General features: G+C 54.4%; 1 protein-coding gene across 1 annotated transcript in view; it reads right to left on the bottom strand.

The window, feature by feature from the left end:
• The window catches only part of MPP1 (MAGUK p55 scaffold protein 1), a 41189-nt gene that overhangs the window by 9492 nt on the left and 10373 nt on the right, over nt 1-21324 (bottom strand). The window contains exons 2-9 of the mRNA XM_075008123.1: nt 15555-15698; nt 15048-15126; nt 12914-12999; nt 10975-11043; nt 4710-4906; nt 3942-4048; nt 1628-1708; nt 288-368 (exon numbers count right to left, since the gene is read on the bottom strand). Of these exons, the coding sequence (XP_074864224.1) occupies nt 288-368; nt 1628-1708; nt 3942-4048; nt 4710-4906; nt 10975-11043; nt 12914-12999; nt 15048-15126; nt 15555-15698 (844 nt within the window). The remainder of the gene's footprint in view (nt 1-287; nt 369-1627; nt 1709-3941; nt 4049-4709; nt 4907-10974; nt 11044-12913; nt 13000-15047; nt 15127-15554; nt 15699-21324) is intronic.

Genomic DNA, 21324 nt, shown 5'->3' with positions numbered 1-21324 from the left:
AGCAGCCCCCTCTCTCTTTCACAGGGACTGGGTTTGGAGCCTCCCCCAGCAGAACCAGTAGCTCAGTGACCATGGCTGAGCCAGTGACCATGGCTGGGCCGGGCTCGGGAGCAGCTGGGGGAGTCTCTGAAGCAGTGTTTCTGCACCTGCCCCCAAGCTCTAGAAGTCTGCCAGCTCAGACCCGGGCCAGGCTAGGAGCATGCACTGGGAAGCCCTCCCAGGGCTCTAAAATGGCTATTTCTGGCTGCTGAGCTGGGGGTGACAACCCACTGCACGTCATTACTTACATGGTGCCGGATAGCCAAACTTGTCTGGGTGCTTGCTGAGCAGGGCATTCTTAATGTGGCTGCGACCGACCCCGCTGGCACCTGCGCAAGAGGAGGAGAGGGGTGGAGGCCAGTGCCCCACAAGAGAGGGTTGCCAGTGCTGGAGGCAGGAGAACGAACCACCCCAACTGCGAGGCAGGCACTCAGGCAGAGAGCAGTGGTGATGGAACAGGCCGGTCCGACCCCCAGAAGGAATAGTGTAATGGCTGCCCAGGCCGGAGAGCTGAGCTCTTTGCCCCTTGGGACCCGGCCAGACCCTGCTCTCTTCCACATGGCTGTAACACAGGACAATGTACTTCCAGTCCCAGAGCCACCCTGGGCTGCTCCACAGCCTGGGACCCCAGGCACAGCCTCAGCACCACTGACTTAGATCTGGGCATTCCAGTGAAACTGGGCGGAGTTGAGGACCTCACCGCACTTTGGGGTCTGACCCTTAGTCTCTGCCCAGCAGCACCCAGCAACATTCGTCAACATTGAATTAATTTGGCGATCACCTCCAACCCCCTGGGGAACTTCATTCCCCAGTAGAGTGGTCTCCATTCAGTTTTACTTAGAGTGAATCAAACTAAGGCCACTTTAGTTCTGAAAGACAGCATCCACACACAGGCTGGATGCAGTTTAATCCACCCACTTTAAAAACTACTTAAAATAACTCTCCTGAGCGTGCTGATGTACACGTGCCTCGAGTCTTGGGGACGTAACCTAGAGCTCGGTGCTGTGCAAGGCTCAGGACAGGGGCTGACTCCCCCAAGAAGTTGTTTTAAGGGTCAAGGGTTTGATCCAAAGTCTACTTTAGTTAATGGAAATACCCGATTGCCGTGAGATCCAACATGTGCAAATCATAGGACACCAGAATTGGGAGGGACCTCAAGAGGTCACCAAGTCCAGTTCCCTGCCCTCGTGGCAGGACCAAGATCCATCTAGATCATCCCTGTTAGACATTTATCCTGCTGGTTCTCAAATATCTCTAGTGAAGGAGATTCTACACTCCACCCTGGGCAATTTATTCCAGTGCCTAACCATCCTGACAGGAAGTTCTTCCTAATGTCCAACCTGAACCTCCCTTGCTGCCGTTTAAGCCCACTGCTCCTTGGTCCTTTTTCAGAGAATAAAGGAGAATATTTTTTCTCCCACCTCCTTGTAACACCCTTTCAGATACTTGAAAAGTGAAAGGAAATAACTGCTCTAACTCTCAGCCCGCAGGGTCCTCAGTGGAAATGCTCTGTCGGGCTCCATTCTGTCCAGTCGGCTGTCAGGGTCAGGGCGACTAGCAGGACGTGTAAAGCAGGGCAGGGCCGTACCTATCAGCACCAGGGTCTTCCTCTTGAAAGCTGGCAGCCTCACCACTTCCTCGTACGAAATCACATCCAACTGGTCAAAAACTGTGGGGAGAGAACCAAGAAAGCCCCAGTTCAGTCCAGATGCAAGAGCCAGGCACATCCCTGCACAGGGCTGCTGGGACCACGTAACTCTCACTTGTCACCACTCGGCCTCACACCACTTTACAGTATCATTTGCCCCATTTTAATTGTGGGGAAAATGAGGCACAGGGTCAGGGTATGAGCTGCCTTTTGTAGGGCAACCAGCTATTCCTGCCTAATTAAATGCTTTGACTCTTCCTGTCAATACGGCATCTCATTTCAATCAACCAAACAAAAGAAAGTGAGCGAGTGAGAATGAAACACTCCAAGCCAAGAAGCCCAAAATGATGTCTTCCATTTTTGTTTTGATGAAGAAAAAAAGAAAAGCGTCATCTGTTGGTTTTTTCCTCATTTGGCTCACGCACCAAAGAAACCCCCGAATGAACTGGGCTCTGCTCCCAAGGCTCTGCCCCAGGTTGCACTGCCCCCTTACAAACTCAGCGTAGAGAGAAATCACCCAAGACCAGCTGTTACTCTGGGCAGTAACATGGAGACAGCTGTTGTGACAAGGTGTGAAATCTGTGGCCAATCCTCTCCTCTCCCCTCCCCAAAGGGGCCAGACTAGAAGCTGCAGTCTAGCTCTGAGCTGAAAGAGTAACAGAGACTTTAGTTTATTCCCACAAAGTAGTTGTGAGAATCTTTATTTATCCCCTTGATTTACTGCCCCATTTGTCATCACCAGGGGCCCGCCTGCAGGCCAGGCCAGGCACTAGCATGTCCCCAGGCTCTGGGCAAATGACTCTCCCGCCCTTGAGGTTCACTCAGTTCTCTGGGGCACCATTAACAGTCAGTTTCAGGTCCTGGTGCATTAAAACCTCACTGGTACAACAATCACTTAGCCGGCTGGGTTGGGCTGGATGTGGCTCCTGCATGAAGGGGGTGAACAGGGAGGATTCTCCCTGGCTGAGGACGAGACGTTTGCACTGGTACAGAGTTTAAAGAGAGGGGGTGAACTGAAAAGCTTGGCCTGCCCAGGACCTGACTGGAGGGGGTGCGCCCTTCCGGCTGCAGCTGATAAGGAGGGCCAGATTCCCAAGGTCAAGGAAGCTCAGCACCCATTCCAGTACCAAAAAAGGACCAGGCTCTTAAAGGAGCTCAGCTCCCATCAAGTACCCACAGTGCCAAACTCTGGCTGTGGGTGCTAAGACCACTCCAAGCATTCGAGCCAGAGAGCTGCTTCCTGGTGCCTTGTGCAGCAGGGGTGTAATGCCTCTGCGGGGTCCCACGGCAATGCTCAGCGGTCATTGGCGACACAGCGCAGGGGAGAACCGGCCCCAAAACTCCCAGTGCAGAGCAGGGAGCTGCACACCTCAGAGAGCATCGTCCCAGGAGAGAGCCTGCAGGAGTCTGGCGACCACCCCTCTGAGAGAACAAGAGGCTTCCCCTGATCCTTACTTATGGGTCCCTGCCCATCCCTTCGAGTTGGGATTTAACCTTGCACCCATCTCCCGCTAGCACACTGGCCTGGAACAGCGGTATAAAAGCACAGATCGCTCTCTGCAAAGGCTGGATGGCAGCACCCCACCCCCGCTGGTGCCAGCTGAGGGCACAGCTTTTCCTAGGTAGCAACTTCTTGCTCTGCTGGTTGGGAACACCAAGTGCCCAAACCAAGGTAACATCCCTTCCCTCCCTCTGCACACTCCCAGGTCACGCTTGGTGACTCAGCAGCAGCATGTGAACAAAGCCAGCAGTCTGGGGACTCCTGCAGGCTCCTGTGCACGAGACAAGAGAGACCTGTCCCCAGGGGAAAATAAGGGAGTCATGTGACTGATTTGCACCCACAGGGGCTCTTCCTGGGAAGCCAACCCCAGGCACTAGGTAAGACAGACACCTGCCCCCAGGCTCCCCAGGGTAAGTGCAGTAACCTCCAGCAAGGAGACAGCTAACAGTGCACTGCCATGTTGGGCAGCTTAGGTTGCCCCGCTCCCCACGGGGGAAACGAAGAGATCCCAGGGCAGTTGGTTTTCACAGGACTGGGGAGCCTACTGCAGAGGGTGTGGAACACAGCCTGGTGCCCAGGCCCTACCGTCCTGCGTGCTCTGCCCTGTGGGCAAAACGAGCTTGCAGAGCCCAGTGCGTGGTCTGAGCACCAGGGTTCTGCGATCGCCCTGTCCTGCCACCTGATGGGAAGGTGCATTGCAGCCACAGAGCTGCTGGGGCTCTCCCTAAACAGCACAGCCCGGGGACCACTTACTTGAGCTGTGCTTGGCCAGGTATTTGTCTTTGCACTTCTTCTTTTTCCCAAAGGGGCTGCAGCTTTGGGCCTCCCTCTGACTGGACTGGTTTGTACTTGCCACACGCCTGCACAGGGGGGAACACAAGAGACGGAAGCAGTCAGACTGGGGAGGGCTTTGCTCCAAACCTAGCCACTCCCAGAAGCAGCAGGAGTTCCCCACTGCACAGGAGCAAGGAAAGAGCGCTTGTACCGACGGGCTCAGAAGGAATCTCTGCCAGACCTAAGCCGCGTCTACACATGCCGGCTACTTCGGAGCAGCGGCACCAACTTCGAAATAGCGCCCGTCACGGCTACACGCGTCGGGCGCTATTTCGATGTTAACATCGACGTTAGGCGGCGAGACGTCGAAGCCGCTAACCCCACGAGGGGATGGGATAAGCTATTTCTATGTAGCGTGCACGTGTAGACGTAGCCCTAGTGTCCTCACCCTGGGGATCAGGGCAGCAGCGGGCTAAACCCATGGGTCCCCGTGGCCAAGGTCAGAGGGAACCAACAGCCCATCCCAAAATACACCATCTACCTAGCTCGCGACACTGAGCAGCTCGGCCTGGCTTCTCCAAGGAGCAGCATCTGCACCACGCTCGTCTCCAAAGCACATCCCTCACGGACGGGTTCCGAGCCACCCACCCAGGGGCAGCTCCCGAGCTGGAGCACAGAGCCTACAGCTGGGAGTTCCCCAGCCTCCTGGCTCACCTAGCTGCTTTCCCCAGCCGCGCTCGAACGTACCATTCTTGCAGTTCAGGGGAGGGGATCAGTCCTGCCGACTCCATGGAGGACCCTTCCACTCGGCCCTGCCACCAGTTGCTGTCATCCTTGTTGATGATCTGGATGATGTCCCCAGTCTTGAACTTCAGCCCCACTTCCTTGCAGGGGATCAGGCTGTCTGCCTTGGGGTCATAGTCAAACTGGGCCCTCATGAACATCTGGGGAAGAGGACAGAGGTCAGCTAGCCAATGCCACGGATTTTCGGTTCCACCGTTCCTGCTAGGTGGCTCCTGTCACGTCCCCCAGCAGTGGCCGTCCACGATGGGGTAAGAGATTAACTGTCCCAAACCTGACCGCCAAGTTCAGGGCGCATCCGCAGCCAGTCTCCTCTATCCTGGGCGCCCTTGCGGCCCTCAGGAGCTAGAAGAGATGCCACAACCCAGGTCAGAGGGGGCCCTGCACTCAGAGATGCCAAGAGTCAGGTGATTTACACACTCCTCCCATCCCAATAGTCAGGGCAGCTGGCTTGACTTCTGCATGAACGTTCACCCAGAATGGAACTGCAGCCCAGCACAGCGCCTGTCCGTGCCTTGGGGAATCACGTATGGCATTGCCCGCAGGGAAAGCCAGGGCCCAGAGACAAGCGCGAGTCGAGCGCTGCCAGGGTCAGGGCACAACAGGGAAAGCGGGGTGAACAGGCAGTGAAAGGCTGGTTGCACAGGGCAGGGGGAAGAGAGCGCCTGGGGCTCAACTTGAACCACTGCTCCAAAACAGGACTGATTCGCCCGCCCAGGTCTAGTGCCTCCCACATGGGCCAAACCAGAGCACATCGGGACCTTGCAGTCCAAGCATCTCAGGTTCTCACCCTGCCACTGGTCAGGCCATGCACAGTTGGTATCTCCCTGGGTCTCAGCCCTGACACCCACTAGCAACAAGAGTGCCTCCCAACCCTACGCGGGCATCTCAGGGAGCAGGGTCTGGGGAGTAGGGCCTGGCCTGGAGCCACTGAGACACAGGGCAGAACCCCACCAGTTGGTGACAACAGCCCCAGAGGGACCAGAGTTCCTCCACACAGCGCAGGAAAGGACTCAGCTCTCTGAAACCGGGGGCCAGTACTGGGGCTGCCAGCAGCCAGGATCCCATAGCACGGGAGAGGTGCCAGCAGCCACAGGACAGAGAGGGAGTATCTCTGTGCACAAATCCATGCGGTTGGATTTGGGGACTGGGGTCTGGAGGAGAGAATTTCAGGGAAGGGGATGTCTTGAACCCTCAAGACCAGACATCTTCTCCCTTCCAGCCCTGAGGCAGCAGAGACTCTCCGTGTGTGAAACCAACCCTGTAGTCGCTGCCCGTACCAGCTCCCTGCACATCACCTGCGTGCGCTGCCAAGCGGTGGCGGGGCGTGAGAACACCGCAGGACAGGAAGTTTGCCGTTACCATCCCCCTGGATAAGCTCCACCCACAGAGGTTTCCAGCTGTGAGAGGACGGGGTTGGGATTTTGCAGGCCAGAGGCAGCTTTGCAGACACCAGACATTTGGTCACCATGCTGAGGGCGGGAGCAGCTAAGTCCACGACTGATAGAAGACCGGAGGTATGCGATTGGCACAGAGATGCTCCTCCCTGAGCAGCAAAGCCACATGCCTCTACTGTCCAAGGGACCCAACATTTAACCTTTGAAACCAAATTTACCTTCATTCCTTTGAAGGAACGTCGGTCCAGGGGATGACTGAGCAGCAAAAGATGCACATTTCTAGGGCTACAGCAGTATCCCCGAGACGGGATTCACGTATACATCTGGGAGGCATTCTACTCGTCAGTGGCTGTGCATGAGCAGGCCAGGAATGGATGTTCAGCATCGCAGGCCAGAGTTAAGGGGACAGCAAGTCAGGTCAGGAGTACAGATTATACCCTGGAGAATGTCTCATAGGGCTGAAGCTCCCAGCTTGTACCCCCACCCCACCCCTTGTCTATGTATGTGTGTGTGTTCCCGTAAACATACACAATTCTGCTTTTGAAAACAACTGAAAATCTCAGAGGGGCCTCTGTTAGTCTGTATTTGCCAGAACAACAAGGAGTCCTCTGGCACCTTAGAGACCAACAGGTTTACAGAGAGGTGGCCATGTTAGTCTGTATCTTCATAAAGCAAGCAAGCAGTCCTGTAGCACTTTAAAGACTAATGAGTTAATTTATTAGCTGATGAGCTTTCACGGGTAAAACCCACTTCGTCAGCTGCTTGCATACCCATGAAAGCTTATGCCAAAACAAATGTTTGTCTTTTAGATGCCACCAGAGTCCTCATCTTAATTACAATGTGGGCCCAGATCAGAACATGGGATGTAACCAGCTCAGCACTACCTGGGGCCTTGCTCAAACACGAATGGTTTCTGTGCAGTGTGCTGGCCTGCATAGCTCAGAGCAGATGGTCACAGTGTCTCTTCCATCCTTGGAACTTAGGAAGGGAAATCCAGATTTGAACTGCATGTCGGAACTGGGGAACCCAAATCCCAGATTCGGAACACCTCCAGCCTCAGCGGAGCTGGAAACCAAGGCCTACTCTGACCTGCAGCGCCTGTCTGCTGCTCCGATGATGAGGTAACAGGAGAGACCTGTTTACTCGTCTCCTCTCATTCAGATCATTCATGCTGGTGCAGTTCAGAACGGAACCACTCACCCCATCGCTACACAGCAATCTGATCGGTGCAGACTAATGGCTCTTCTTGGGGTTGGCTGCTTACAAGATATGGGGAAGGAGCGTGGCAGGAGCCAGGAAGAGACGGTTTAGGCACAGACCATGCAGCAAAATTTGCTTTGTACTGTGGAACCCCATCAGTCCTTCTGTGACATGACAGCAACCGTGAGGACAGACCGGTCGCAGCGGGAAGCTGAAACTGAAGTCACTGGGGCTTCCTAGCACTGAAGCGTCACAAGAGAAAGCAGCAAGAGCCTCTGCACGTGGCCACTCACGGGCCCAGAGTGATCCACAACCACAGCCAGAGTGACAGGAGGGAGAAACGAGACAGGCGCAGGGGACGAAGAAGGGAAGAACTTCTCTGACCCCCTGGCTGGTGAAAGACAAACTGTCCATCTTCCCCAGAGGGGAGAAACCATCAGTCTTCTGGCAAACAACATCTGAGAGAGGATGGTTTGTTCCCCTGCCACTGGCCAGTATGGGCCAGGCACTACCATGGTGTCCCCTTCCAGCAGGGGGGGCCTGCATGTACCTGCTGGTAAGTCAGAGGCACTGCAGGAGATCAGGAAATAGGAAAATCAGCGTAGACGGGATCGAACTAGAGAACGTGGAGAAGTTCACGTATCTGGGGAGCAGCAAGACGTGTGATCTGCACTGTAAGAAGGAAATAGCGACTAGAATAGGGAAAGCCACAGCCACTTTGAAGGCGATGGATAAGATCTGGAAGAGCAAAGTGGTTAGCTTAGGAATGAAGCTGAGCATCTTGAGAACATGTGTGTTCAGCAGCATGTTGCAGGGATGCGAGACATGGGTGATAATGAGAGATTTGAAGACAAGGATATTGGCATTCAAGAGGAGTTGTTATGGAAAGATCCTGAGAACAGGAGGGACACAGAAGGTCACCAACAAGCAATCATATAGGAAGATGCGGACAAAAGAGAACCTCCTGCAGATGATTATACAATAGAAGTTACAGGTCTTCGGGCATAGCGGCAGAATGAACGATGAGTGAAAAGTCAAAACCCCGTCATTCGGCATAATGGACAGTTCGACTGGGAGAAGCAGACCCCACTGGGAACGGATGGATGATGTAGTGTATTGGTGCGGAGCTAGCCTACAGAAACTCAGCCACTCTGCACTGGGCAGGGAAGGATGGAAGGAAATAGCGAGGGAGGCATCGGACACCAACGGGCGCTGAGCCCCTGGTTATTGATGATGACGACGATGATGGCAGCTGGTTCTGACAAGCTCAACTCTAGCTAGAGAAAGAAAAGAGAATGGAGCTCATCCTAGCAGGAGCAGAGACAAAGGGGAGAGCTTAGGAGGAGATAGTCACCTGTCACCTCACTGCTGGACAGGCAGACTGCCGAGGGAGAGGTGTGACCAAGGCAGAATGCAGATGACAAACAGGAAGAGATGGCAGAATGGCCCTGGGCCATGCACGTTCACTTATAAAATAACTTCACTCAGTCACCCTTTCGCAGAAGAAGAAGTTGCCCGAACAGCATATTTGGCTCTGGACAGATGGTGACACAGTCAGCCCATGGGGCTCATGTTGCTAGTTCCAGTTCTCCAAGACAGAATGTGTCACGTTAACTCTTGCCAGGTCTCTGCAGTCTAACCCCAACACCAGTGAGGCCAATGGGAATCACTCAATCCCACAGAACAGGGAGTGGGGTCCAGCCCTCGGCCCCTTTCAAAGCAGTTCACACAGGCTAAACCTCACTGCCCGTTTCAGAGATGAGAGGAATGAGGCACCGGGCTGAGGGACAGAGCTCCACACAGCTCTACCTCCCGAGTCTTACCTGTAAGTTTCATCGACCTGACTAAAGCCTTTGACTCAGTCAGTCATAGCACCCTGCGGACCCTCCTCTCACAGATTATCTGCCCCAAAAAAATTCATTAGCACTTTAACACTGCTTCACGACATGACTGCCACAAAGCTGAGCAACAGCCGATTCCAAAGCCACCCCTCTGAGGTCAAAACAGGAGTCAAGCAAGGCTGCGTCATTGCCCCATCACTGTTCTGCATCTTCCTCGCCAACATCCCTTCACGTCATTGATGGCAAGCTTCCGGATGGCGTGACGATTGTCTATCGAATGAGCGAGAAGATTTTCAATCTCAGCAGACTGAAGGCTAAAAGACCTCCACAACCTTGATCATGGAGCTCCAGTATATGGATGACAATATGGTAATTGCTCTTCCTCCTACAGCCCTTCAGACCATCGTAAGTGCCTTTGCTAAAGCATACGAGAATCTCAGCCTCACACTGAACATCAAAAAGACCAAGATGCTCCACCAACCTTCGCAGATGGGACAGTCTCATGCCCCTTCTATTGAAGTCAGTGGAGAACTACTGGAAAATGTGTAGCACTTCCCACACCTTGCAAGTTATCTTTCTGCTAAAGTCAACACTTAGGCGGAAATGCAGCAGCGTTTGAGCTGCGCAAGCTCAGCTTTCACCTGCCTGAGACAAATGGTCTTCCAGAACCTGGACATCTATCCCAAGACAAAGCTCCTTGTATACCATGCAGTGGTTGTTCCAATTCTACTATATGCATGTGCAACCTGGACAACATACAAGCATCGTTTGAAGGCACTTGAACAATATCATCAATGCTGCCTCTGGAGAATTCTAAACATCTGTTGGGAGGACAGATGCACAAACACTAGCATCCTGGAAGAGTCGAACGTGACCAGCATTGAAGCCATTATCATTCATCAACAGCTTCTCTGGACTGGTCACACAGGTCAGATGTCTGATCAGCGCCTCCCAGAACAGATTCTGTTTCTGAGTTGGAGGAAGGACAGAGGAGCGCTGGGGGCCAGAGGAAGCCATATAAGCACATGCTGAAGGAAATAGTGCAGCATCGGTGTCGCCACTGGGGAGGACCTTGCCCAAAGCCGTCTCCAGAGGGGAACAGTAATCCATGAGGGGCTGGTGCAATATGAGAGGCCCTGCCACAGTGCAGACAAGGAGAGGTGGAGGAGAAGAAAAGAGCATCAAAACCTGCCCCACGCCCCTCCCACAGCTGCCAACCCGTCCCTTCTGCGGCAAGGTCTGTGGCTCCCGAATTGGGCTGATCAGCCATCAACGGACTCACAAATCGGAGGGTGAGACAAGACGTCCTACCTGTTATCGAGTGACCGCCAAAAAGAACGCTGCAAGTGGAGTCTCGCTGCTAGCACAGCTTCGCGCTAATCTCACTCCCTGGGGCCCACCATAAAGGGCCCATGCCCGCACCAGGCTCAGTGAGGGCTACGTCCAAACCCACGCCCTGTCCATCTTGTCTCAGGTTGCGGGGCTGACGTCTGTGTCACCATGTCTACGTGAGCCTGAGTCCAGCTCCCACAGGTCTGCCCTGTGCTACCCTCACTGTAGAGGCAGGGCAGACAAACCCAAAGACTGGGGCAACCCTGCTCACCCTCTTGGGGGCTCACATCACTGCTGCAAAGCAGTGCAGCCCACCGAACCTGCGCCCCAGCCCACCTCCTGCCAGCCCCCCAGCCTGTTCGGAACAGGACAGAGCAATACCCTGGAGACGTCTCCCCAGCTCCAAGGCCTGTGCGGCTGGGAGGATGCAGCTGCACCTACCTGTAGTGCTGGGAGGCGGCTTTGTTGGTTGGGGATGACTTTTATTGAGACCGTCCCCTTGGCTTCTCTCTGACGGACAAAGCAAAGGGAAGAGAGAAGAGTTGGAGGATGTGGTTTCTAAATTAACCCAGAAACCAAGGCCCCCAGCCAGGCACACTCCACCGGCTCCAGGAAACCCCCAGAGGGCTGGCAAGCTGCACCCACGGGAGCGCTAAATAAGAGGCCTTCCTGGGGGGAAGGCTGCATCACTGCACATGCGCGTAATTGATGAGCTGAGCATCCCACCCCCACAACGAAGCCTCTGCTGAAAAGATGAGGCACTTGTGCCTGTTGCACACTAGCGGGAGCTGTGGCGGTAGGACCAGCAGACACTGCCAGGCAGCAAGGGAAGGCAGAGACCCTGCAGCGCCTCCCATTGCGTCACATCCGGAGACAGCGGAGGGCTCCTGGAGGAGGGCTCAGGCAGTGGCTTGTCAGTGTTGTGGGAGGACAGAACAGGGGTGCAGGACCACCGGGTGACGGGGAAGTGGTACATGGGCACAGTCACAGAGGAGAGGTAAGTGGTGGGGGACACATACCTGACAATGGGCGAGGTTAGAGGTCAGGTGGGGTCTGCCTGGGAAAGCCCCCTAACAGCCCTGCTCACTTTCCCCCAAAAACACCTTCCATACGTTTCCCACCCACATCCCCAACCCTACCAGGCCTCACCGAGGCCTCTGCCCAGCACCTACTGCTCTCACCCTCAGCTCCTCAGTTACCATTGACTCCCCTCAGGTTTCGCGCTGCTCGGAGGGGGGGCCGGGGGAAATACGACTCTTATGGTAGTTTAAATGAATTATTACTCAGAGTGCTGTATTAATATGCAAAGTAAGGAATCCATTGGGCAAACACACATTTTCTGGAGGCCTTTTGTTTTCTGTATTGTTTGAAAATACCTGTCCACGAGTACACCTGTAATAAATGACCAAATGTAACTGCAACTGGTGTGTATATTGGGCCATTTTTACAAATAAAATCTGCAGAACTTTGCAGAATTTGAGAATAATGTGTGCAGAATGTTCCGTTTTTTGTTGCAGAATTCCCTTATTTACTGAGTAAAGAGCAGCTTGCAGCTAAGCACAGCCAGAATCATTGTGCTTAGTGGTTTTTGCATGGTTTAAGCCACAGCGGCTAACTTGACAAAGTGAGTCCTAGACCTGCATCTGGACGGCCTCACAGAGCAGGGTTTTGATCCTCATGTAGCCTTAAAGGGATCCCCAGACTGAACTCAGAGGGAGAATTAAACTCCCCCCTCTCTCTAGCCATAGAGAGGGTTTGGGACTATGGGGCACTGACAGACCAGTCTGGGGAGATGGGGGCAATCGGAACTAATTTGTGTCCAATCCTCGAGACCCACCCAGCCTCCATATTGCTGCTGCTTTATGAACCAGTTCAGGAGAGCAGGAAGGAGGGACTGGGGCTCAGGGACACCTGTGGGGTTAGAATAATCCACAAACTCCAGGCAGCCCTTCCTTGCTTCTTCCAGGAAGGGGACAAGCGAGTCCTTGGCACCTCTGACAGGTCTGATGGGATGGAGGTGAGCACGCTGAAGCTTGGCAGCCATCTACCGAATGGCGCAAGAGGACCACCATGGCCACAGCCACTAGAGATCGGAGCCTGACTGAGCACCAGCCCTGGCTTGGCCTGACTTGCCCAGGGACAGTTTTACGTTGAAGGTGAGCCCTGATGGAGCGGCCTGAACACACCGCCCTGCCCCGCCCAGCTCCCTGAAAAGAGAAGCACCCTGGCTTGTGCTGAGGCTCCAGTAAAAAGGGGAACGTGCCCAGCTTGTGCAGGAAGTGCTGTAACGCCCCAAGAATGAATCCAGTCAAATCAGGCAAGATGCACGTTCTGTGGGCAAAGAAGTTATTCCATGGGAACAGTCTCCCAAAATACCTACCAACGTCTTTTGCAGCTGCTCGACCGAGTGGTTGCTCACACTTTGCCCATTGATTTCTAGGATCTCATCACCCACACAAAGGGAGCCTACCAGCAATGGGAGAAATAAGCTCATGAAATGCTACAAGCAGGCAAAATACAAGCCCCCAAAATCTCTAAGAAATTTTGGATTCACAATGCATAGGCATCATTGTCTGGCAGCTGAAACCATTGCTCGTCACTTTACATCCAGACTGGCTCATTTAGCATGTTTCTATCAGGGAGTCATTGTGTCTGGGCACAAGCATGCAAACATGTGTAAGACATACATGAGGGGAACACAGCTTTGCTCCCTCTATTCTATGTTTTAAACATTATCAACAACTAAAGCCATTCATACAGCCTCCGAGTTCTAATCGCTTGGTAGCTCAGCTCGGAAGAAAAACATTCCATTTTAGCGCTATCCGCAATGTTAACCAATACTTAAAGTTGAATGGGAACCTCATTGCAGGGCTGAGTATATAAATATTCTAAGTGCTTTTATTTGAGATGTCTGTACAGATACCGAAGCTGAGTGATTGGTCCTGCCAAGAGGGCCGGGGACTGGACTCAAGGCCCCTTCCAGTTCTATAAGATATGTATGTATTTCTGCTCTCAGATGCACAGGTATAAGCCACCACTCCAATGTCATCAGTGGAGTTGGTCTTTATGTATTCTGGTGGGAGAATACCACCATGATCAGATTCTTGCTTTCTATGTGGATATACAGTAGGCAGCTGTGGGATCCCAGGCAGGAGGGCAGGGGACCCCGCAAGCCCTGCAGCTGGGAGCTGGCTGCAGTGCAGAGCCCCACCAGAAGCTCCAGCCCTGGGAGCTGGCCAGGACATGGGGTTCAGGGAACTCTCAGCAGCTCTGGAGGTGAGGGAACTCGGCCAGGGCATGGACCTCTGCCAGCAGCCCTGGGGCTGGGAGCCAGGGGAACTCCGGTGGCCAAGGGGCATAGGGCTCTGTGGGTGGCCCTGGGGTGCCTGGCTCTGCCAGTGGAATCAAGGCGCAGGGCTGGGATGGGAGAATGCCAGTGGGCCCAGGGGAACACTGACAGGCCTGGGGCATGGGACTAGGAGCTGGCCAGGACAGGGGAAACACCGGCAGGCCCGGGGCACAGAGCAACACCAGCGGGCCCAGGCTTGGAGCTGGCAGGGGCACATGGGAATGTTGGCGGGGAGGGAGCTCCTCTGACAGCCCCAGCCCCAACAGGGCCAGGGGCACCCTGGCAGCTCCAGCCCTGGGGACCTGGACAGGTTAACCCTGGCAGCCCTGGGGCCGGCAGAACCGAGGCTGCCTCCAGGAGGTGGCGCTCTGCCAGCAGCTCCAGCCCTGGAGAACCCCCGGCAGCCCACGGGCTGACAGCTGGCAGCCCCAGCCTCAGCCCAGGGGCAGCCCCAGCCAGGAGGGCCTGGGGATGGAGCTGGCAGGGGACGGTGCCAATTATTTGAGAATTCTAGTTGAAAGAATGCTGGATAAGAGGGAGTTAACTGTATAAAGGGAGTGGCTCCACGGCTGGCAAAGGGCAGGCCTTTTGCATGTACAGGACACCAATTTTGCATGCAGGCACAATGCTGATTGCAGGTGCCACAATAAAAAAGGAGAGCAGGCAAGTTCATTTACTTTGGCAACTTCTTTGTGTTTGCAGGACATTGGCACAGAAATTCTGCTTTTTTTGTGCATTTTAGCAACAGAAACAAATGTCCTTCAAAGCCTGGGGGGACCTGATCCACATGGTGTTACAATGAATCCATCAGCAAGAGGAACACATTGTTTCTGGGTCTGTTTGCAGGTAGCATCTTCGTGACTGCTCCTGTCCCACACCCTCTCCTGCTGTTCCCAGCAAAGAATGCCCTGAAAGCCGCAGGCTTGAGTACAGCAGCTCCAAGTAAAGAGCAGATAGAGCAAACGTAAGAGGTGGAGGCGGGGCATGGAGGTCCGACACCACAGAACATCCCTTTGCCCCGAAATTACCCAGCCCCAGGGATGAAACTGACGTGCTGTACCCAGCACCAGGCTGGAAGGAAACAGCTCAAGTCCCTGAGTAAACAGAAGCCTTTTGTCTCTAGGTCTGTCAAGGAGGACTTCAGATTCCTACCATTTGCCATTACCTTGCCTATGGATCATGCCTCCATGGAGAATCCTGGCCACCATGCAGCTCTGTTTCTCATTCAGCTTCAGTGTGATTCCCTGGAAAAGAGGAAAATCTGTGACTGGCTGTGACATATCGAGGGTGACAGCCCCTGTTCTCCAGGTGAAGTCCTCGTCTGGCCATGGTCCAAACCTGCACTGCCTCACTTTCAGAGTCCTGTCCTGTCTCAGGTCCAGCCAGGTTAACTTCCTCTTGGTGGAACGAATCAGTGGTGGATGTGGCTTCCTCCCGATCCCACTACAGCCTGTGCAACTGCCCTTGGGCTCCTCGTGGGGCAGGCAGAGGCCAAAGCAGCACCCAGTGGGGCAGACAGCGGTCTGGCTGAAGTCTGTAAAATTCATGTTCATCCCCCCATCCACTGACATGGGAACTGGAGCGGCCTGTCGCTCCCCTGTGCGTGACAATGCAGCAGCAGGGCTCACCCTGTCCCTGGGGCCTGAGGGGTTACAAGCTCTTGCCAGCTCACCATGGGCTCCTCGGAGACCTTCTCAAACTGGATCATGCGGACCTTGAGCACCTCCCGGCCATTCACGTGCGCTGGACTGCCAGGCATAGCCAAGCCGTTGGTGTAGATGTCCTCGGTGACCACGTTCGATGGATACGCAACGGCCTGTCAGGGCAACGCACACACCATGGTTAGGCACAACACTGGAGGCCTTGCTGCAATAGGCACAGCTGTGGCAGACGAGTGTGGCTGGAAATCCCTAGTGGATCCAGGATGATCCCCTACACGCCCAGCACCATCCTGGTGCTGCTGCTGTGTTCTGCTGAGCCCATCGGCCTCCAGCTGCATTTTCTGCCTTCACTACTGTGGCTTCTCCTGGGATCAGGAAGCCAGCGGCAAGCCAGGACTGGTGAACAGCACTGCCCTTGCGAAAGGAGTATGCCCAGCCCTCTGGAGGAAACTGAGCTTGGTGTCGCTCCACAGCGATTCCTGCTGGCCAGCTCAGGAGTAATATTAGTGAAGCTCAGCCTAGCCCCGACAGTAGGCGGCGGGGAGCGGGGGGGGTGTGCGCAGGGCCTGGGCTCAAGAGAGATAGGAGTGTGAAAAGAAAGAAAAGGAAGCAGAGGATTTCAGCCAGAGAGAGGGATGAGCCTGACCCAAGTGTCCAGCCTGCAAACAGCATTGAGAAAGGAACAACAAAATGGTCATGGGAGCTGCAGGGTTCCCTGGTGCCAGGCCCTGCTGCAAGGAGTTCCAAAGGTTAACAAGATGGCACAGCAGCAGCTCACGCACCCAGAGTTCAATGTTACTTTTCTTCCCCCACAAATGTCACTCCAGTAATGTCATTAAAATATGCAGAGTGACTGAATCCACACAACCAACCAGCAGCAGAACCTGGACCTTGCTTCCCAGGAGCTTGAACCAGCTCTCACCTCCGGTCCAAGCAACGCAGCCATCTGCAGACTCAGCTTCTCATAGTGCCCACAGATGCAGCTACTCTATCTAACAGATGCCTGCCAAAACCTGCTCCATCAACCCAGAGTTATTCACCCACATTACAAGTCGCTCCTGCAGTCCTGCCTTGACAGCATGCCAGCCAGGAGGTGTGTACAACCCTCCGTATCACACATTAACAGGGCTACAGGGAGGACACTTCTTGGGCAGTACGCGGCAGCACATACATGATTAAAGAACCGATACCTTGGTCAGCAGGAATCATGGGAACTGCCTGAACTAGTTCCCACCAGGCCAGCTTCTGCATATGTATCCCCACCTGGGTCCAGCTTCACGGAAGGACCAGACCTGCCTAACCACGGTCTTTTGAGGTTGCTCATCAGGATCCCTGATGGCCTCCCATAGTGCCAGGACTCCCGATATCGTCCTGACCACAATCCAGGGATGCCGGGATTGCAGGTGCTGAAAGTTGTGAACAGCACCTTGGATACAGCAGAGGTGGGACAGAGACAGGTCTTGTCCAGGCAGTACAGGCAAGAGGGCTCAAACTCCCCAACATCCCCCACACCAGTCAGGAACACTCATTTCCCCAATGCGATAAGGGTTACAAATGAGCTGGCTGATAGCGGCCGAGAGACGCCACCAGGGCGGGGGTAGGGGGAGTACCTGCAGCAGGAAATTGGAGGAAACGTGGGAAAATTCTCAACCCTGTGGCCAACCTGGGCCCTGTACAAGGATGCTTTCCTCTTCCCATCTGCTTCCCCGTCAGCGGAGCCATGGCAAAGCCAGGTCTCCAGTCCTGTGAAGGAGAGTCGGTCAGCCCTTGGGCTGGAGGAGGTTACAATTGTATAACAGAGGGCCGCATTCTGCTAAAAGACAAAGTGGGCCCAATTCCACCACAGCTGATGCAATGTCACCACTGAGGCTCCTGGCCAACGTGGCGAAGGATGCTGAGAAATAAGCCTGGCACACAGGATTTCACTCAATGCATCTTGCAAATGCCGGGGGCCAGGAGCACCACATTTCAGCCCCCTCTTGGTCCCAGTCCTGGCCTCACTCACCCTGTCAATGTGCCTCAGTCATGACTCACAGCTGCCCCTGGTACTCTGCCTGAAAAGCATGTTCCGAAAACACAGGTTCAGATGCAGGGGAGACACTATTTTTCACTAGTTTCCTTGATTTTTGTTTCTTTTGTTGAATTTAAACTGACTTTGGATTCTTCTGCAGCGTATCTGACACCTCCCCTCCTTTCCCCTTTGGGGCAAACACTAAGGACATGGAAAAGGGTTGCAGATTCAGAGCGGATGCATGCAGGTTATGCCAGTGCCAAAGTGCAGATGCTAGTATCACTAATGGTTGGTGAATGAAACGTGCGATACCCCCAGCACAAGCATTTTTAACGTACCTACACATTTGACTTCTGCCAGATAGAATTATAAATCACACTCAAACCAGCACTGCTGTACTGGCACCAGCATGGATCATAGACAGGGCCTGTTTTGCAATCAATCTTGTACCCAGAGCATGCAGAATCAGCTGGGTGCAACTTCCCACCTTCAAGCGCACATGTGGGGCTATAACAACCTCTCTTCCCCCATCATACACTCACTTCACATTCATCTGCACTGCAAATCCACAATGCAATGCAGGATGTGCCAGGTACTGGGGCTGCAATAACTGGAGTGTGGGGGGGGGAACAGTCACCCTAAGGTGCACTGGCACATCTGTGCAGGGAGCCCAGAGCTCTAGTGGGAGCTGGAGGCAGCAGGTCAGGTTTGAGAGGGGTTGGCAGAACTGTGTTGGGTGCCAGGAGTGGAATATTGGGGACGCGGGGGAGGGGCAGGAGGGAACATCTGTGGGTCAGGTTTGAGGTCTGTTGCGAAGCTGCAAACTCGTGATTTGACCGTGAGCCTGGCGATACCGAAGGTCTTGGTCCAAGTCCCAGTGCCTGGTGAGCCCTGCTCCAGCAGGAATCAGCTCTCGTGTTACACAGCACACACATTCCTAGCTCCCTCAGTCCAAGAGAAGAGCTTGGAAGTGGAATCCAAACACACCCTAAGGCTCCGAAACGAAACATAAGAAAAGGAACCCAAACCAGATTTGTTGTTTTTAAACACCTGGTGGAAGGGAGGCAGGCTGACTCGGGGTTCTGACCATGCTGCAGGGGTGAAGTGTCTCCGGCTGGCACAGGAGGACTGGGTGTGGGGGAGACGCTCCAGGACTGACAGGCACCTGTGGAGTTACCGAAGTCCATGGTGCATCAGTGCTGCCATGCAGGGAGCCCTAGATGGGAACCCAGGGGGTTTAGAGCTGCCTTGGCAGAAGCAGGGCACAACCCAGTACTGGACAAGCAGGCTGTGCTTGCTGTAAGTCGCGACAGTGCCTGGCAGAGCTGTGCAGATGCCAAGTCTGTCCCCCCCCCCCACAGCTGTGGTCAGGGTTGCAGGGCATCAACAGCGCTGAGGACGACACCAGATTCATAGAACGAAGCCATCTCTGAAACCCCCAGAAATCTTCTACTAGAAACAAGAGCCAAACAGTCTGCTCCTGCCAAATCTGGCACCTTCAGAATACAGATCCTGCAGCCAAGCCTCAGCTCAGGTCCTGCCAAGTTACCAGCCCCAGGAAGGGCTGGCTTACGGTGGAAGGGAGAGCAGCTGGAACGTCAGGGAGGGGGCCCGGTCTGCAGTCCAGGCTGGGGAAACAGACAAACAGAGAGATGCTCGTGGATCTAGGGAGCTGCCAGAGGGTGGGAAACCAGCAAGACACAGGGTGACACTACCCTGAGCCCCTAGACAGCGAAGGGGGAAAGGAAGCAGATGGGCTGCTCCCTGTTTGTCTTCTCCTGCAGGGCAGGAGGGGACCTTTGGAAAGCTGGAGGAAGTCTCATGGTGCCCTGGCCAGAGTTCAAAGTGCCTCCAGAGCAGCCGAGTCAGCAGGGCTTCCCTTTTTATCTCTTCCTGGCTTCCTGCCAGTACATGACACAGCAGAATTCCAGCACGTCTGCAGCCCTCCAGCACCAGCTCAGCAAAGCGGCACATTCCAGCCAGCAAGGCTCAGGTGCATCATAAAGGCTGGGGCAGCCGAGGAACCTCTGCCCCTCCCTAGGCCCAGCCTTCGATTTCAGCTGAGTGATGGGCCGATGCCTTGTCCTGTGGTGACACAGCCGCCCTGGCAGCATGCACGGTCCAGTCACTGCCTGTCACTGACTGGCTGTCACTTAGACGGGGCCTACTACCCGGGCCCTCCAGCAGACTGCACGAGGCACACGCCAACAACCTGCGTTTCAGTACAGCTCAACAAAAACATCTCTGCCTATGAACAAAGCACACAGGCCCCACGTGCAGGGTGGGGGCTCTCACCTGGGAAGCAGTGCCCGAAAAAGATTTGGGGAAAATCAGCCGAGGTGAGCGCCCAACAGGACGCGGTGGCCAGAAGAGTTAATACCAGCCTGAGACACATCAGCCAGGGAACCCAGAGTAGGAGTGGGAGGTGATTTTACTTCTGTAACTGGTCCTGGTGCAACCACTGCCGGCATGCTGGGTCCAGTTCAGGGGCCCACCTTTCCGGAAAGCTGTGGATAGGCTGGAAAGGGGCCAGAGAATGGTTAAAGCCCGAGAAATCAAGCCTTCTGGTGAATGCCGGAGCTCCATCCAGTTAATTTAGAAGGTGAGGCAGGGATTTAATCCCACTCCATCTGTACCCACCCACCCGGGGAACAAATATTTTACCGTGGGCTCTTCACTCTCACAAAGAGGGGTCCAGTGGCTGGGAGCTAAAGTAGACATTCAGGCTGGAAATAATGGGTCTGTTTCTAACTAGGGTAATTGACCATGGGACCAGGTGACCAAGGGCAGTGGTGGATTCTCCTTCACTGGCCAATCAAGACTAGATCTTTCCCTTAAAGATCTGCACTAGCAGTGATTTTGGAGATGTTCTCTGGCCCATCTCATACGGGCGGACAGGCTGGTCACCATAACAGACCCGTCTCACCTTGGAATCGATGAAACATCACAGACTCTCAAAAATAGTGGATCAGCTTTCACCTGCCACTGAAAAGCAGCCACCTCTAGGGTGGAGCACAGCAGCTGTTTCACAGAGTACACAGCAACACAGCACAGTACAGTAGTTTCAGTTGGGAAGTGAAGCACATCAGTGGACTTTACAGGGGAAATATCAGGGCAGAAGAGAGTGCACAGCCGTTATTACAACAGGACCAGGGATCACCTCCCTCTGCCTCCTGGCTCCCACCTGTCCCACTAGTGACAGAGACTGAGACCACACCACAGAGTGGTCACAGCTCTTGTACCACTGGTGTGCAGCTGTGCCGTGGGAAAGGTAGGTTCTGTCTCAGAGGAATTAGGCTGCTGCCTGTACGTTTCCCTCCATTCCTGCTCCAAAGGTGACAGACCCATAGACTGGCATTAGTGTACCAGTAAGGGTGGAGAAAAAAGGGGATTTCAGCTGCAATCTAAGATGAGACAGAGGTGGTGAGACAGAGGGACACAGGAAGGCTGGGCTGGAATAATGGGCTGCAAAGAGGAAAGAGGTGGGACTGGGCAAGAGATCCCTGGGGATGTTAGCGATTGATGAACGGAGGGAGCAGAGACAGGAGTGGGCAGCGAGGGGCAGAGGCAGCTGGTGGTGGGATAGCTGCAGGCACTCAGGAGGTTGACACACTTGTTCCAAACCTCTCATCCCCTTTGTAGGCCCTACCAGCTGCCTTGAAACCACAGCAAATCGAGGAAGAGCTACAAGCGAGGCCAGCCTACTGGGATGGAGAGGAAGGAGGAAAGGGGCATGCTCAGTGCTCTACGGCTGGCACACCGGACTAACA

This window comes from Carettochelys insculpta, chromosome 13 (assembly GCF_033958435.1).
Source record: "Carettochelys insculpta isolate YL-2023 chromosome 13, ASM3395843v1, whole genome shotgun sequence".
Lineage (NCBI taxonomy): Eukaryota > Metazoa > Chordata > Testudines > Carettochelyidae > Carettochelys > Carettochelys insculpta.
The sequence above is the reverse complement of the archived record's forward strand: the minus strand, read 5'-3'. Positions and strand labels throughout refer to the sequence as shown.